At 37.1% G+C, this 19162-nt stretch overlaps 1 protein-coding gene across 2 annotated transcripts in view; it reads right to left on the minus strand.

The window, feature by feature from the left end:
• The window catches only part of WDR41 (WD repeat domain 41), a 59376-nt gene that overhangs the window by 22228 nt on the left and 17986 nt on the right, over positions 1-19162 (minus strand). The window contains exons 4-8 of one of the 2 annotated variants that reach the window (XM_012462121.2): positions 18779-18910; positions 14738-14800; positions 6268-6379; positions 3649-3711; positions 2153-2263 (exon numbers count right to left, since the gene is read on the minus strand). In XM_012462121.2, coding sequence (XP_012317544.2) covers positions 2153-2263; positions 3649-3711; positions 6268-6379; positions 14738-14800; positions 18779-18910 — 481 coding nt within the window. The remainder of the gene's footprint in view (positions 1-2152; positions 2264-3648; positions 3712-6267; positions 6380-14737; positions 14801-18778; positions 18911-19162) is intronic. The other variant, XM_012462122.2, reaches the window with a different exon arrangement.

The raw sequence follows: 19162 nt of genomic DNA on the forward strand, positions 1-19162 counted from the left end.
CTTTTACACTGTTGGTGGAAATGTAAATTAATTCAACCATTCTGGAAGATAGTAAGGTGATGCCTCAAGGATCTAGAGGCAAAAATACCATTTGACCCAGCAATCCCATTACTGGGTAGATACCCAAAGGAATATAAATCATTCTACTACAAAGACACATGCACACGTATGTTTATCGTAGCACTATTTACAACAGCAAAGTCATGGAACCAATCCAAATGACAACTGATGATAGACTGGATAAAGAAAATGTGGCACATATACACCATGGGATACTACACAGCCATAAAAAGGAATAAGATCATGTCCTTTGCAGGGACACGGTCATGAAGATGGAAGCCATCATCCTCAGCAAAGTAACACAGGAACAGAAAACCAAACCCCGCATGTTCTCATTCATAAGTGGGAACTGAATAATGATAAAATATGAACACAGAGAGGGGGACAACACATACCAGCACCTGTCGGGGGGTGGGGAGTGAGTGGAGAAAACTTAGAGGATGGGTCAATAGGTGCAGCAAACCACCATGGCACACATATACCTATTTAACAAACATGCACATTCTGCACATGTATCCCATTTTTGTTTTCTTTTTTAAGAAGAAATTTTTTAAAAAATCATAAAGAACAGTAAAAAGTACATGGGGCTTTCTGTAACTTTCATTAACAATTTTTTTCTTTAGTTTTCCCTTAAGAATCTGGCAAAGGAATACCTGAAGAAAGCTTTTATAAACTGCTATAAGTTCCTCTGCGCATCACATGGTAAAAGAAGTGTCATGAAGTTCAGGCCATCTAGTACCATCCCATCATCTTCATTTGAGTAACCAACCCATCATCTTCATTTGTGTAACCATGCTGATTCAATGGTACCAGTGCTTCACTGCTAAAACAAGATAGCTAGGCATGACCAGTGTAATGGCTGAATACTGCTGGGCTTTTCTCAGCAGCCCTGGAAACTTGAGACTTAAGACTCAGTGTCAGTGAGGTTTCAGAGGGCTTCCCAAATAAGAACTTGCCTTTTGTGCAGTGTCTCCATCCACAGCTAAAGAGCCCCCAGAGCAACCACTGTTATTTCTATAAGCATAGGCAACCTAGTCCTTAGAAAGACCTGCAGCTGGGTTTTACAATAAGATGGCTATTAGGGAGGAAGATTTTGGAGCTGAGAGGGACATTCTTACTGGTGAATCTGAACACGTGACTGGTCACAAATGAAGACTAGACTTGGTACTCTCTGTGCCCCTCACTCTCTTTGTCTCATGTTCACATAAAATATTGCTTAAAAACAAAGCCAGGCTAGGCCTCAGGGAGATATGTTGCTGGGGTGCTGTCTAGTCCTCCCACTACGTCATATTCCTAGCATCCTTACAGGAATGTCCTACAGGCCCCACCAGACTATCAAATTGAAGCCACCAAGAGTCCTCTCATGTGACTTCATACACAGATCACCCAGCACGGCTCTGATGATATAAGCTGTCACTTATTTGCAAGTGAACTAACTGAATGTCAAGATCAGTCGTTTGTGGTCTTGCCATCTGATGTCAGACTTAGCTCACAGGAGATACTCATTGAAATCATTTAGGAAGCCAAATAAGATGTATAGCAAGTCCAAACCCCCACTAGGAGGAAGGGAAGACATGACCCATTTTCTGCAAACCTTTGCTTTAGTTTGGTATTCTTTGAGAGTCTTCAATCGGGATTACAACTGGCTTGAATCCTGCTCATTTTAGTATAAGTGTATAACTTGCTATGTGATATTGTATAGTGTGGACAGCAAGACAAAAGGGCATATTTCCAATCTTCTCTACAAAAGAGGAACTAGCCAGAACCAGCTGCCAAAAATGCTGAAATAGCCTGTGACAGTCATCCCACAGCTACCAAGCAGTGCCTGAGATCATCATGTTCTCCTCTATTTTCTTCTCTCTGCCCTACTCTGTTTTCCTTGTGCCTAAATCTTAGACCTAGCAATCTAGGAAACTTGCTCAGTTCCACTGGCTACAACTTCAGAATAAAAGAAAATGACAATCCATACTAATCTAAAGCATTATTTTCATGACTTATTCTAGAATCCCAGAACAAAGCAAGGCTCACGTTCAGAGCAGTTTGTGTTAACAAGCACAAAATTGTACATAATAAATGTACACAATGAGCTTACCATTGACATTAATCAACGAGAGAATATTGTCCTGGTGATCAAGGAGGCGCTTAACTTCAAGAATATCCCATTCTAGTGATCCTTCTGTGGGTGCTACCAACCTGAAAATTACTTAACAAAAAAGACGGATGTAATTTTATTACAATGCTCAAAGAGGATAAAATACTACTCCTGCTCTAAAGCAAGCATTTCATTAAGTGAAAAATACCTACCATACTGAAAAACTCATCTCCAAAAAAAAGCCTTATTCATACTACTTTAAACTATTTCTTTCAAATGCTTGAGATTTTCTACTAAAACCCATACTGAATGTGTCCTGAGAACCCTCTTCCTCTACTGACTTTTCCAAACACTGAAGCTCCCATTCTCTCTAGGATTTCAATGCATGTCTGGCTATCTCAGCTGTGACTAGCCCACATCCCTGAATCACCTCCACCATCAGCTTTCTCTACTCGTGTCCCCAGGCCAGTAAGCACTGCTACAGAATAAGCTGCAAATCAAAGCTTAACTTCAACTCAGTGAAGACAGCAGCAGCTTCTTTTTTAAAGTTTTTGATTACTAGGCATATACCATTAAATTATAAATTCTCTGAGTATGTCTTATAATTTTTATATATCATACAGTTCTTCTGACTATAGTAATGTTCAATGTGTTGCTTTACTCATTATCTGACTTTAACAAATAGTTTTATTTAAAGTAGTATAAATCTAACTTTAATCAATAGAGAAAAGCCGTAATAAAATCCACTGACATGATTCTATTAACATTTCCTAAACATTTATGTTCCAGGAACTCTAGATACTAAATGTGAATAAGGCCCAGTCACAAATGCTCAGTCTACAATGACAGTGGGACTTGTTTATAAACAGGCTTAACATCAACATACTGAGTGCTTTAATACACCACTGGACCAACTGCTGTGGATGCTCAAAGATTAGGATGACTAACATCTGAGAAGTGAAAAGTTTCAAAGATCATGTCCTTTTCAAATTACTAAAGTATATCTTCTTTCTCATACTTCTCTCTGGAAGATAGGTCATGCCATGCTTCTTTTTGTGTCTCTGACAGTGTTTTACCAAACTACAAACCTCTAACAAGGTTATTTAATCCTGACAGCCACTCATGTTCAAACTGTGGTTGTCAAAAGAAGGTTTTTCAGTCAATAGAAAAGAGAACTCTCTGATACATATCAGTGTTGTGAGAAATTCCACCTTAGTTGGAATACTACCAAGTGATCTTGAAATTGGAATTTTGGAATAACAAGCAATATACTGTTTAACTAAGCTAACATGCTGATTAAAATACTGATGAGAAAAAGAAACCTAGCCTCACATCCTGAAAATGCCTCCATCTCTGTATCACTTCAACAATGCCAAGAAGCCAAGACTGGGGCACATGCAGGTGTCCCTTAAAGAAAAAACTATCAGTCCTTCCAGCATGTGTATACAATTCTAGTTCAAAATATACAAAAAGTAAAAGAAAAAATTCATACTCACTCAGTTCTTTGCCAACTGCTGCCACAACACAGTTCTTAGGTATTTCAACCAAAGCATTAATACCTCCAAAAACATATAAAACAAAGGTCAAATTATTTTTTTTTACATTATATCAAAAACAAAAACATTTTCAGTTTTATGTCAGTTGTTTTCCATAAAGAAGATAAAGCACACAGAACTGGCTCGACACATACTTCCTTGCTTGCTTACTCATAAAAAATGATTTTGTTAAATGTAAGTTTCTGAGACTTTGGAAGACATTACTGATTTCTTAAGAGCAGAAAAGAGTTTTTTGTTTTTTTTTTTTTTTTTAACTATTGTGATAGAGTGGTAGATTCAGCTATTCAAACTTATTTACCAGGGATCTCTTAAGATAATCCCCATCACCCATTTACAAGATGGCTAGCTCAAAAGGGATGTAAAATTGGGGTTTTCCCTTATATAAATTTAAGAACGCTGAGCAGGCTCCCTGGCACTGAATCAACTAGCCAACAGTCAGCAGCTAAGAAAGCGGCCTTCAAATAGTATGTTTGTAATCCACTAATACATGTACCAATTTTCTTCTATTATTGAAATGCTCAGATTCAGCATTCTAACACATTTCACTTACTTAGATAAAGAGGTCTGAGTATCTTTTCATAGCCAAATCGTATTTTAGGGTAACTATATTTTAGGGTAACTATAACTTCTATAAGGTATGTTACCATTTTACTTCTGTTGGCATGAATAAAAGAGTTGATATATTAAAACCACCACGTGTTGGCAAAAAAAAAAAATTGTTTAATTCTTCCATTATGATATATATTTAATTTATATATGCAAGTGTGGAAAATGGTCTACTCATTTGCTTATCTTTCCCAACCATCAAAGGACGAACTGTTGTGATTCTGAATAGTATTTCTAGCCAATACAAAAGTAGGTTTTGTATTAGCCAGAAATACTATTCAAAATCACAACAGTTATTTTCCCATATACAAGGAGGAAGCGGTGCTGCAAGCAAGGTGAAGGAGTGGTACAGAGAAGGCAGAGGAGATGGGAGAGCAGCAGGGTGGGTAGCAAGAGAAGAATTCTAAATGCAGCAAACAGCTTGTTTAAAATCTTTCACTAAATTATTTGTGAAAATACTAGAAGCCCAACAATCCAGAAGTAGCAACCTAATATTCAGCATCACAGAACATACTGCTGGAAAGGACATGGGTGCCCCGCCGTCTAGTCCAGGGCTCCTTCCATTGTATCACATTGACTGAGATTATCTTTGCTTATTTCCAAACACAGAATAACTGCCTGTAAAAGCTCCACCAGCCCATAAATCAAGCAGGACTTATGAAAGGACATCATGACCTAAGGGTTTAATAACACTATTAATGATCTGGCCTCTAGTAATTTGGAAAACCCAAATGACCAATAGCTCACCAACGGTAACCCATGGCCTTTTCAAGGCTTTCCCATAGATTCCCTCAAAGCCTTCTGTTAACTCTTGAGCCACTGATAAATGGCAATACTGTGATTACTTAATGTATAGACTCAAAGAAAACTTGCAAAAGAAAGGGAGACTGCAATAAGAGGTGGCTATTTCCAGGAACACACCGAAGATTCTTTTCAGCCCCAATTTCAACATTTTACAATATAACTTTATCAAAATAAAATTCACAAACACCACTGGCTAATGAAAGAGAGAGGAAAATAAACATAAAAATATATACTTCATGATAATAGTAAACAGGGAAATGTATTCTAGATTCGAGCAAGACTGTTAGTAATCAAATGCTGAACTGAGTGGTTAAATGTAAACCCTAGCAATGTATGGATTTAGTTTTCCTAAGTCATTATTTATCTGACGCTTTATCATAACTATATGGAGCTCAGCTAGCTCTTATTAACTAAATTCAATTCTCAGGGCTCCTGCTACCACCGAAATGTCAACAATATGCACAATAATGTTCTTTCTAGGAGACCCATAGGCCCATTTGATTACTTTTAGAAATAACAATAGTTAATAGTGTGACTTCAAGGTTGTTACTAAAACTTACTCATTTATATTTAAATATTTTTACTCTAAAAATGGAATTTATTTTTTAAGATCTTTGGTATCAAAAGTCAAAACTGATTTATTTTTTTCTGTTGAAACCAAAAGCGTATGTACACAGAATTCTGAGAAAATGAAACCATATCAGTAAGCTTGCACATGTATAAACTTTTTGGTAAGGACAATTATAAAAAGAGGTCATCCTTAGGAATCTATTTAAAGTTAATAACCCCGCAAAAAAAGAGAAAACTGCTAAGGTAAAGTTGTAAGGGTCTGCTTCCAGGTATCAGCATGCTCACCAAACATAGTTCAGCAAAAATAGCCCAAGAGCATTGGAAAAGGTTGTTCTTGAGCAATTCTGTTAGAAGGGAAGAGGAAGCCAAAAGGAGTGGAGTCTTCTCCTTCTTATTCAGGATAAAAATATATTTTACACAACCCCTCATCTGAATTGAATATGGCTACCTGTTATCTTCAAAACTGAAAAGAAAAATCGCCTATATTGACCTTTCTACTTAGGGCCAGTCTCTGAAGATCTGCTGTGTCTTCCAGAGTCTGTCAATCATAGTTTAAAATTACCTTGATTTGTCTTTTACCTGTATCAGAAAGGTGGCTAGTCTTACACAGGAGATCTAATTTTCGGTTCCACACACACAGGTCATTCCCACCAGAAAGCCAAACATCTAGTCTCTGAAGAACAGTCAAACACTGCAAAATGTATTTGAAATGTATATCAGGTTAGAAATTCAAGCAGTCATTGTTCAGTGGTTTTAAAATAAGTCCACAAGTTCTTTAACCCCTTCCTTCAATAGGTGGAGCTTATTTTTCCTTAGCAGAGTATGTGGGCACTACTAAGTGACTAGCTTCTACCAAACAGAATGTGGCAGGAGGAATGGTGTGTAACTTACAAGACTAAGTCATAAAAGACACTGTGGCCCCCTCCTTGTTCTCTTGGATTACGTGCTCTAAGGTGAAGACACTCAAGTGATCACATGGAGAAATGTCCACGTAGCAAGGAGCTAAGGCCTCTGGGCAACTACCAGCACTAACTTGCCAAGCATGTAGGTGAGCCTCCTGGGAGGCAGCTCCTCCACCACAGTCAGGCCTTCAGGTAGCATGACCCTTGGGAGAGGCCCTGAACCAGAACCACCCAGATAAGATGGCTTCTAGTCCTGATCACAAACACTGTGAGATGACAAATGTTTGTTGTTTTAAGCCACTAAGTTTTGAGGTAATTTGTTACTCAGTAATAAATTACTAATACACAATTGCTTAAACTCCGTTTTAAATCAAACTGAAACTATGACCTTAGTTCCTCTATCTGTAGAATAAATAACGCCTAAGTCTTCTCAATTCTAACGTTTGGTAGACTCAGGAAAGTGAGTGTTTCAAGTACCGCATAAGCCCTTGACCTTTAATAGTACTCTCCTCGCCCACTGACTCTAAGTGAGAAAAAGAGCAAGAGCAAGAGAGAAGAGAAAATAAAAGGCAGAGAGTAACTTTGCCTAGGCTGAGCAGGGCTGCTTTTAAAACTGTTGGATTAAAAGAGTTGAAAATAACCAATACAGTGGCCCCACCCTGTCTAATTTCTGAATTTTTTATGCCAGCATTTCATTTCTTTTTACTGCCAAATAGTATTCCACTGTGTGGGTATACATTGTGTTTATTCATCAGTTGATGGACATTTAGGTTGTTTCCCTTTTTGACTATTATGAATAATGTTGCTATGAACAATCATGTACACATTTTTATATGGACTAACACATTTTCATATCTCTTGGGGACTGCTGGGTCAAATGATAATTCTGTAAGTGCTTTCCAAGGTGGTTATATCATTCTAGATCCCACCAGCAATGTAGGAAGGTTACAACTGCTCCACATTCTTACCAACACTTGTCTTTTAGGTAAGAAGCCACTCTAGTATGTACGAAATAGTACTTCACTGTGGTTTTGACTTGCATTTCTCTAATGACTAATGATGTTGAAACTCCTTTTCATGTGATTATCTGACATTTATTTATCTTCTTTGGAAAAATTTTTCTTTCAAATCTTTTGTCTATTTTTATTTGGAGTATTTGCCTTCTTATTGTTGGATTCTTTATATATTGTAGACACAAGTCCCTTATCAGATAAACGATTTGAAAATATTTTCTCCAGTTCTGTGGGCTGTCCTTTCACTTTTAAGCACAAAAACTTTTCATTTTGATGAGATCCAATTTATCTTTTTTTGTTGTTGTTGATATGCTTTTGATGTCTATTTAAGACACCTAGCTCAAGGTCACAAAGATCTGCTGCAATATTTCTCCCTAGATTTCTGTAGTTTCAGCTCTTATATTTGGGTCTTTGATCCATTTTAACTTTTGGATATGACATGAAGTACAGATAAAATTTCATTATTTTGTATGTAGATGTCCAATTGACACTGCATCATTTTTTGAAGAGACTATTCTTTCTCCCATTAGAGGTTCTTGGCATGCTTGTCAAAAAATCAATTGGCTACATGAGACTTTATTTCTGGACCTTTAGTTCTATTCAATTGATCTGCATGTCTATCATTATGCCAATACCATAGTCTTGATTACTGTAGCTTCATACTGAGTTCTGAAATTGAGAAGTGTCTTGGAACTTTGTTTTTCCATTTTAAGATTGTTCTGGCTATTCTGGGTCCCTTGCACTCCCATATGAATTTTAGAATCAGCTTGTCAATTTCTTAAAAAAAAAAAAAAGTCAGCTACAATTTTGATAAAGATTGGGTTCAACCTGTAGATCAATGTGGGTAGTGGTAGAATCATAACAACAGTAAATCTGATCCATACACTCAGGATGTCTTTCCATTTATTTAGATCTTTAATATCTTTCAACAGTGTTTTGTAGTTTGGGGTATGTAAGTCTCATACTTCTTTAAATTCTTCTAATAGTGAGGGAGTATTACTATGTTGGCCAGGTTGGTCTTGAACTCCTGGCCTCAAGCAATCCTCCCACCCTGGCGTCCCAAAGTGCTAGGATTATAGGCATAAGACATCACACCCAGCCTAAATCTATTTCTGAGTATTTTATTCTTTTGGCTGCTGCTGTAAATGGAATAATAATTTCTTAATTTCATTTTTGGATGTTCATTGCTAGCGAATAGAAATACAGTTGATTTCTGTGTGTTGATGTTATATCCTGAAGCCTTGCTAAATCCATTCATTAGCCTGAATAGTTTGTTTGTGGACTTAGGATTTTCTATATACACAAGATCATGTCATTTGGGAACAGAGATAGTTTTATTTCTTCTTTTCCAATATGGATGTCATTTATTTTTTTATTGCCCAACTGCCCTAGCTGGAACCTCCAGTATGATGTTAAACAGATGTGCTGAGAGCAGACATCCTTATCTTGTGCCTGATCTTTGAGGGAAATTATTTGTCCTTCACCATTTTTTTTCTTTTGGAGATAGGGTCTTGCTCTATCGCCCAGGCTAGGGTGCAGTGGCACAACTGCAACTGCAGCCTCGAACTCTTGGACTCAAGGGATCCTTCCACCTCAGCTTCCCAAGTAACTGGGATTACAGGCACATGCCACTAGGCCCGACTGATTTTTTTTTTTTTTTTTTTTATTGTACTTGTGCAGGGTACATGTGCAGATCTTGCAGGATTGTTGCATAGGTACACATATGCCATGGTGGTTTATTCTCTCCATCCCCCCGTCACCTACATCAGGCGTTTCTCCCAATGTTATCCCTCCCCAACATCCCCACCCCCCGATGTCCTTCCCCTAGCCCCCCACCCCCCAACAGACCCCAGTGTGTGATGTTCCCCTCCCTGTAACCCATGTGTTCACATTGTTCAACATCTGCCTATGAGTGAGAATGTGCGTTGTTTGGTTTTCTGTTCTTGTGTCAGTTTGCTGAGAATGATGGTTTCCAGATTCATCCACGGCCCTACAAAGGACAGGAACTCATCCTTTTTTATGGCTGCATAGTATTCTGTGGTGTATATGTGCCACGTTTTCCTTGTCCAGTCTATCACGGATGGGCATTTGGGTTGGTACCAAGTCTTTGCTATTGTAAACAGTGCCAAAATGAACATACATATGCATGTGTCTTTATCGTAGAACAATTTATAATCCTTTGGGTATATACCCACTAATGGGATTGCTGGGTCAAATGGAATTTCTATTTCTAAACCGTTGAGGAATCACCACACTGTTTTCCACAATGGTTGAACTAATTTAGGCTCCCACCAACAGTGTAAAAGTGTTCTTATTTCTCCACATCCTCTCCAGCATCTGTTGTCTCCAGATTTTTTAATGATCACCATTCTAACCGGCGTGACATGGTATCTCAATGTAGTTTTGATTTGCATTTCTCTAATGACCAGTGATGATGAGCATTGTTTCATATGTTTGGTGGCCGCATACATGTCTTCTTTTGAAAGGAGTCTGTTCCTATCTTTCACCCACTTTTGAATGGGTTTGTTTTTTTCTTGTAGATCTGCTTTATTTCTTTGTAGATTCCGGATATTAGTCCTTTGTCAGATGGGTAGATTGCAAAAATTTTTTCCCATTCTGTTGGTTGCCAGTTCACTCTAATGACAGTTTCTTTTGCTGTGCAGAAGCTCTTAAGTGTAATTAGATCCCATTTGTGTATTTTGGCTTTTGTTGCCATTGCTTTTGGTATTTTAGTCATGAAGTCCTTGCCTATGCCTATGTCCTGAATGGTTTTGTCTAGGTTTTCTTCTAGGGTTTTTATGGTGTTAGGTGTTATGTTTAGATCTTTAATCCATTTGGAGTTAATTTTAGTGTAAGGTGTAAGGAAGGGGTCCAGTTTCAGCTTTCGGCACATGGCTAGCCAGTTTTCCCAACACCATTTACTGAACAGGGAATCTTTTCCCTATTGCCGGTTTTTGTCAGGTTTGTCAAAGATCAGATAGTTGTAGATGTGTGGCGTTACTTCCGAGGCCTCTGTTCTGTTCCATTGGTCTATATCTGTTTTGGTACCAGTACCATGCTGTTTTGATTACTGTAACCTTGTAGTATAGTTTGAAGTCAGGTAGCGTGACATCTCCAGTTTTATTCTTTTTGCTTAGGATTGTCTTGGCTATGCAGGCTCTCTTTTGGTTCCATATGAAGTTTAAGGTGTTTTTTTCTAGTTCTGTGAAAAGGGTCGTAGGTATCTTGATGGGGATAACACTGAATCTATGACTTTGGTCACCATGGCCATTTCACAATATTGATTCTTCCTAACCATGAACATGGGATGTACCTTGGGGTTGTTCTTCTTGAGGAATATCTTTGTGGCATTCTCTGTATTTCCTGGACTTGAATATTGGTCTGCCTTGCTAAGTTGAGGAAGTTCTGCTGGATAATATTCTAGAGTGTTTTCCAGCTTGGATTCATTCTCCCTGTCACATTCAGGTACACTGATCAAACATAGATTAGGTCTTTTCACATAATAACATATTTCTTGGAGGCTTTGTTCATTTCTTTTCACTCTCTTTTTCTCTAATCTTGCCTTCTCATTTTATTTCATTGAGTTGATCTTCAATCTCTGATACCCTTTATTCTGCTTGATCTATTCGGCTATTGAAACTTGTGTACACTTTGCGAAGTTCTCATGCTGTGTTTTTTAGTTGTATCAAATCGGTTATTTTCTTCTCTAAGCTGGCTTTTCTAGTTAGCGTTTCATCTAACCTTTCTTCAAGGTTTTTAGTGTCTTTGCATTGGGTTAGAACATATTCCTTTAGCTCACAGAAGTTTGTTACTACCCACTTTCTGAAGCCTTAAACTCATTCTCCATCCTGTTTTGTTCCCTTGCTGGTGAGGAGTTGTGATCCCTTGGAGGAGGAGAAGCATTATGGTCTTTGATGGTTTTATCCTTTTTGTGCTGGTTGCTTCCCATCTTCGTGGATTCATCCACCTTTGATCTTTGAAGTTGGTGACTGCAGATGGGGTCTCTGAGTGGACATCCTTTCTGTTGATGCTGAAGCTATTTCTTTTGGTTTTTTAGTTTTCCTTCTAACAGTCTGGTCCCTCTGCTGTAGGACTGCTTGGAGGTCCACTCCAGACCTTGCTTGTCTGGGAATCACCCGTGGGGTTTGCAGTACAGCAAAGATTGTTGCCTGATCTTTCCTCTGATAGCTTCATCCCAGAAGGGTACCCACCAGGTGTCAGCCAGAGATCTCCTGTATGAGGGGTCTTTTTGGTTATACAGGGGTCAGGGAGTCACTTGAGGAGGCAATCTGTCCCTTGTCTGCCTGCAGAGGCACTGCTGGGCTGTCACAGACTCAGTCTAGCTGCTGTGTATGCTTCCTCTGGCTTTTGTTTACACAGGTAGATTTAGATCCTCCTCGGCAATGGCAGACGCCCTTTCCCCCACCAAGCTCAATCATCTCAGGTTGAGCTCGAACTGATGTGCTAGCTGCGAAACTCTCATGCGAGAGGGCTTCAGTTTGCTGGTCTTTGTGGGGGTGGGACCTGCCCAACCTTATCACCTGCTTTCAGCTCCCCCTCTTTCTAGGGAGTGGGTAGCTCCACCCTGCAGTCACTCTCAGTGCTAGCCAAAATGTCTGCCCAGATCTGTGCCGACAACCCACAGCACCAGCCAGAGCTGCCCCTCAGATCTGAGCTGTTAATTTGGGGCACTTTTCAGCCTGGTGGGGATCTCCTGGTCTGTGGGTTGCAGAGCTCATGGGAGAAGTGCAGTATCTGAACCAGAGTACTGGAGGGGGGAAGTTCTTGATCCTCCAGTCAGTTGCACTTCCCAGGTGAGGCAGTGCCCAGCCCTGCCTCGGTTTGCCCTCCTTGGGCTACACTCACTGTCCAACCAGTCCCACTGAAATGAACCTGGTACCTCAGTTGGAAATACGGAGTTCTCTCGCCTTCTGTGTCTCTTGCTGGGAACTGTGCTCTGGGGCTGTTCCTATTCAGCCATCTTGGCGGAATCTCCTCTTTTTTTTTTTTTGGTAGAGAAGAAGTTTCACCATGTTGCTGAGGCTGGTCTAGAACTCCTGAGCTCAAGTAATCCACTCACCTTGGTCTCCCAAAGTGCTGGAATTGCAGGCATGAGCCACCACACCCAGCCTAGCCTTTCACCATTAATATGAAATTAGCTATGAGATTTTTCAAAGATGCCCTTTATTAGGCTGAGGAAATTCTCATCTATTCCTAATTTGTTGAGTATTGTTATCACAAGAGGGTGTTGTCTAGTTTGTCAAATGCTTTCTCTGTTTCTATTGCGACAATCCTTGGTTTTTTTCCTTTATTCTTACTATGGTATATTTCATTGTCAGATTTTAAACTAAGCTCATATTCCAGGAATAAATCCGCTTGGTCATGGTAACTGCTTCCTTTTTAGATGTTGCTGGATTTGGTTTGATAATATTTTGTTGAGAATAATATATGGTTTTGTTTCTTAACATTTTACCACTAGCGTTTTCCTCTTTTAATATTCTTCTGAAATATAATTTTTAGTATATATATCCATAATTTATTTTCTTATAAGACATGTAGGACACTTCCAATCATCCATTTATAAAAATGTATTTGTAGTACACATTTCTGTTCATAAATCTCTGCCCTATTTTCTGATTATTTCCTTTAAAGAGTTTTCTAGAATGATCACTGGATTAATGCCTATAGTAATTTCTTTAGATTCATTCATAATGCCAAACTACTTTCTGGGAAGATCATATCAATTTATAGTCTCAATATGCAATAAAATGCCAATTTCACTACTCCTTGCTAACACCAACCCTTATAAAAATTTTTGCTAGTTCAAAAAATAAATAATAGTATTTCTTATATTAGGGATATAAATTTATTTGATAAACTATCTATTCAAGAACAACTTAACCACTGAACTAAATGAATGCAATGCTATTTTTTTTAGCAGTATTTGTGTGAAACAGGATTACAGCAGGAGAAAACAAATACAAATATGTAGCTGATTCATATTACAGTAAAACCCCTTTTAAAACTACTTTCAGTATACTGGAATAAGATACATTTTATGTGACCAGTTCCCATAATCAGTTCATAACACAGTTTACCAAAGGAATTTCCCCCAAATACATTAAATTTTTTCTCCTCCTTTGTTCCTTCATGCCACATCTTTTCATTGGAAACTTAATGACCTTAGTTTTTCAGACAGCAAGAATATTTTTAAAGGAATGTAAAAGGTGCATCATTTAGGTCACATAAAGTATAGAGATTTTAGTCAAATCAATACTTTAATGACTTCTTAAAAAATCCATTGTTAAGTTAGATATAAGCATATATAGTCTATGGCACTTTCTTCCCCTGAAACTTTACTAAGTTGATACTTTTAACAGCACAGTGCCATGAGATGGCTACTACTGGCACACAACAATTCTTTTTACATTAAGAAGAAAAGGAACAAAAGAGTTAGCTCCAATATAAAGATCAGTTATCCTTAAAGTAAATGAGGGAACATCTAATACTACTACTACCTTTTCCAAAACTTGGTTACATTACTAAAAATAGTGGTACTTCCTCCAAACACTTAAGGTCATTTCTGTAGAAATCATAAGCAACCCAGTATTACCTATGTTTGTTTCTCTAAAATGTAGCAGAGTTCCTGTCATATAAGCCCCAATTAATATTTGTTTGTAAAATGAATAAACCTAACAGTAGCAGCAAATTAGCAATATAAGATTTTTAGTTTTTAAACTAAGTAACTGACATGTCTTACCTTTATGACCTTAGAGAAGGTGGAGGTCAAGGGACAAATAACTGTATATTTTAAATTCAAAGTATAAAAAAAACAGACCAGCTACTATTATGGTCATTCTGCAAAGTAACATTTCTTCCTAGAATTACCTATAGAAACATACCAGGTACTACCTTTTTGCTTAACTTGCCATAGGGATTATCCCTTGCTCTAAATTCAAATTGAAACATTCTACCACTTAATATATATGCTCTCAAAAATCTGGTCTTAGAAGAATCAAATGACAACAGGTGTGTGAAAGAAATAATTCGTTAAGACCCACAAAAGTAATTTCTTCTAACTTTTTAAACCATGTCTTCTCAGATAAAAACAGATTGCCATATTTAAGATTTTACCTTTACAGTAGACTGGAAGCAAGATATTCTCTGAACTTGTCTGCCAGTATCACTGTCCCACACCTAAATTTATGTTAAGGAATAATTTCTAAACAGAATTTTAAAATCTTAATTATGAGATAACTTTTCTAATTAACAATTAAACCACAAAAATGTTAAGCAGTTAGAAAATCTTTAAATAAAACATAAAATAGCGTTTATACTACCACAAAAATGAATTCATATAGTGAGTCATCAACTTAACAGAGCAGGCTTATGATCTAAAATAAGTTTGAAGTAAATTTTACTATCGAATTATTTGAAAATGCCAACAGAATGAGTGGTCTGAAGTACTGAGTCTTTACAAGCGCCACATATTGCAACTGTTTAAAGTTTATTCTCCAGAATAGTCTACCATAATTTAATAAGCATGAACATAAAGTACTTATACCAAAAACTATCACGTCCATTAAAATTTACTGAAAGCTCCCCATAATGTGGATAGAATGATTTACTACTGTTATCTTGATTTGAGAAGACATTAACAGTGTATTACTATTATCTGAATTTGCATTTAATATAATCAGAGGGCCTCTCATAAAACATCCAAGTTTAGTTTGACTTAAGCAGCACAATGATTTTCAAACTTTTACACCATTTCTGTAGTAAGAAATACATTTTAAACCATGTCTGAAAACAAATTTACATACATATATATACTATGTATACAAATGTATATGCATGTATTAAAAATTGAACCTAATTTTACAAACTAGTTAAACTTATCATGTCCAATGCCTTTTGTTATATTTGTATTATACAGATGTGCCTGGACTTAGAGAAACAATAAACCCATTCTAAGTGGAAAATATTCTAAATTAAAATGCATTTAACACATCTATCAAACATTGTAGCTTAGCCTGGCCTAACTTACATGTGCTCAGAACACTTACATAAGCCTACAGTTGGGCGAAAAAATAAGTCATCTGGCAACATAGTAACTGTAGAGTAAGGCTGTTTACCCTTGAGATCTCATAGCTGACGAGGAGCTGTAGCTCCAGGCTGCTGCTGCACAGCACTGGGAAAGACGACTGTCCCATGTATCACTAGTGTGGGAAAATAACAAACTTCAACATTCAAAGTACAGTTTCCACTTAATGCAGCTCACTTTCACACCATCATAAAGTTGAAAAATTGTAAGTCAAACCACCCAGGGTGGGGACTATCTATATTCTATGTCATGTTTTAGATGGAGCTAGATCATCATGAGAATTGCATTTTATGTATATAACACACTAAAGAAAGTGCTAGCATATAAAAAGTGCTCCCAGTAATTAGGAAATATTTTCTGGCCTTACATTTACCAGAATTCTAGTAGTATCTCACAGCCTTTTCACTTATTTCACTATTCGCAAGCTGAATGTTTAATATTCAGTTACTTGGGCTCGTAAGGCTTTAAAAAATTACCTACCTGACCGGACGCAGTGGTTTATGCCTATAATCCCAGCACTTTGGGAGGCCAAGGCAAGTAGATCATGAGGTTAAGAGATAGAGACCATCCTGGCCAACATGGTGAAACCCTGTCTCTCTACTAAAAATAAAAAAAATTAGCTGGGCGTGGTGGTACACAGCTGTAGTCCCAGCTATTCAGGAGGCTGAGGCAGGAGAATCACTTGAACTCGGGAGGCGGAGGTTGCAGTGAGCCAAGATCGTGCCACTGCACTCCAGCCTGGTAACAGAGTGAGACTCAGTCTCAAAAAAAAAAAAAAATTATCTACTTCAGCATTTAATTAAGAAACTTTTTTACAGGTTGAGTATCCCTTATCCAAAATGCTTAAGACCAGAGTGTTTCTGATTTTTTTTTTTTGGAATTTAGAATATGTACATATCATAATGAGCTATCTTGGGGATGGAACCCATGTCTAAATACAAAATTCATTTATTTTCATATATACCTTATACACATAACCTGAAGGTAGTTTTATACAGTATTTTTGGTAATTCTGTGCATTAAACAAAATTTTGACTGCAACCTGTCACATGATGTCAGGTAGAAAATCTTCCACTTGTGGCATCATATCAGTGCTTAAAAAGTTTTGGATTTTGGAGCAATTCAGATTTTGGATTTTCAAATTAGGGATGCTCAACCTGTAGTAAAAACCCAAACAGAGTAAATTTAGAACTCATCTGGGTAAAAGAGACTGCCAAATAAGCAGCCTAGAATTTTTTCTAACAACAAAAGTCATTCAGCAAAGGAAATGAGTCCATACTATCACTTATAGGTAAAATTCACAGTGACACTGTCCCAGCTAACTGTACTAACTTCTGTACTACAATTTTAATCACGGCCTCAAAATATTGTTATAGTTTCTTAGTAGTGGTCTAATAAAAAGAAAGTATTTTAAATTCTATTTTTGCAAAAATTACACTGATACTGAAAAAGAGAGCATTAGTCCATAAAATATTTGCCTCTATAGAGCAGTAGTAATAAAGCAACTCTGACCTAACCATGTGAATGAATTTTATGCCCTTGTTAATGCTGTATCATAATCACACACATATATAATACATATATGTGTTCGTGCACATATGTGTATGTATAGAAAGAGTTTATCCCCATTTAAACCTTTTCTTGACATTTTTTCAGCTATAAACTATCTAGAAACCACTTCAGCTGATGAACTCATTTAAAGCATGTTAGAGTCTGTGTCTTGGTTCTATAAGAGCCCAAGAAACACCGGTACCTTGGGCTTACTCCAAAACTTAATTTCACCAATGCTTGAAACCTTTTAAACATAACTTCCAGATAAGCATATACTTATGCTTATCTTGGCTGGGCACAGTGGCTCACGCCTGTAATCCCAGCACTTTGGGAGGCCAAGGAGGGAAGATCACGAGGTCAGAAGTTAAAGACCAGCCTGGCCAATAAGGTGAAACCTCGTCTCTACTAAAAATACAAAAAAAAAATTAGCCAGGTGTGGTGGCATACACCTGTAGTCCCAGCTACTTGGGAGTAGCTTGAACCCAGGAGGCAGAGGTTGTAGTGAGATCATACCACTGCACTCCAGCCTGGGTGACAGCAAGATTCCGTCTCAAAAAAAAAAAAAAAAAGAAAAGAAAAAAAGAAAGAAAAATCAATCTGACACCTTTTTTAAAAAAAAAAATAAAAGTAATGAAAGACTATAGTTATCCATAGCACTTGACTCTGGACTTCACAAATCCAGTTCCTCATACAGATATCAAAGAGCTAAGTCTGTTTACAGAAAACATTTTATGAAGGCAGTATTGTATAGTGGTTCGGAGCTCTAACTCTGCAGTTAGACTACTTGCCAGTTCTGCCCTACACTGGCTGTGTGCCTTGAGGAAGTTACTCAACCTCTCTGTGACTCTATTATTTCATCTGTAAATAATTAAAAATACCTTTGTCAAATGGCTAATTTTAAAGATGAAATGAGTTAATATATGTAAAACAATTAGAACAATGTCTGTTACACATAGCACTTTACTACTGCTGTTCCATCTTAACTTTTTACCTCAAGTATGGGTAAAGAAAAAGTAATTTTACTTTTATAAAACTGTTTTTAATTATTAAATATTAAACACTGAGCAAACAGTAATTCACTTTTCTATCAGACTCAGATGCTCAAAAGATTTTTATGGGTTGGAACCATTTGGTTTGTTTCTTCTGCTGCACAGTGAGAAAAAGAAATATGAATTATTCTCCAGTTCTACTCATGATTGTTTCCCTAAATTGAAAAGCAAATTGAGATAATAAAATAAATATTTTTAAGTCCACATTCTCCCATTTCCTCAATTTTATACAACCTGATGGAGTAACTTAGAAAGAACAGCATTAGTCATGGAGTTTCCATCAATCAGAACCTTTAACCTCTTTCCAGTCTAATACTTTTCAGATGCCTAATAAATGGTATCTTATAAAGAACAGAACAAAATCATTGTTGCTAAAACAAGAATACACAGACAAGACCCTATCAGCTAAAGACTATGTAGTGGCTCGTTGGGCCACTATAGCCTGTTCATTTCTTCCAGATTAAAGGATATAATAACTGTTCTATCAGCAGAGGCTGTCAAGATGAGTTGATGTTTTTCTTCACAAGATTCCAAGGAAGGAAATGTAATAATAGCTGTTATCTTTTGAGTGTGTCCATTCAGTTCTAGAAGTTTTTCTCCTGTCTGAAATACCATAAAAATGTTAATAGGCTTAGCTTTCACAATTTAGATAATCATAAATGACAACATTAAGTACAACTGCCATATAGAAGATAGATATACATTCCATTTAAAATTACTTTTTCAGAATTTATTTAACTCGGGCAATCACACAAAATGTAAACAAATGCTGAAAGAATAGCCATAAACAATTTTGATTATTTTTCTAATACAAAAATGCTAATTTTTAGTGTATTTTTATAAAAATTGTTAAGG

This window comes from Aotus nancymaae, unplaced genomic scaffold, assembly GCF_030222135.1.
Source record: "Aotus nancymaae isolate 86718 unplaced genomic scaffold, 86718_ANA_hifiasm-v0.15.2.pri h1tg000014l, whole genome shotgun sequence".
Taxonomy (NCBI): Eukaryota; Metazoa; Chordata; class Mammalia; order Primates; family Aotidae; genus Aotus; species Aotus nancymaae.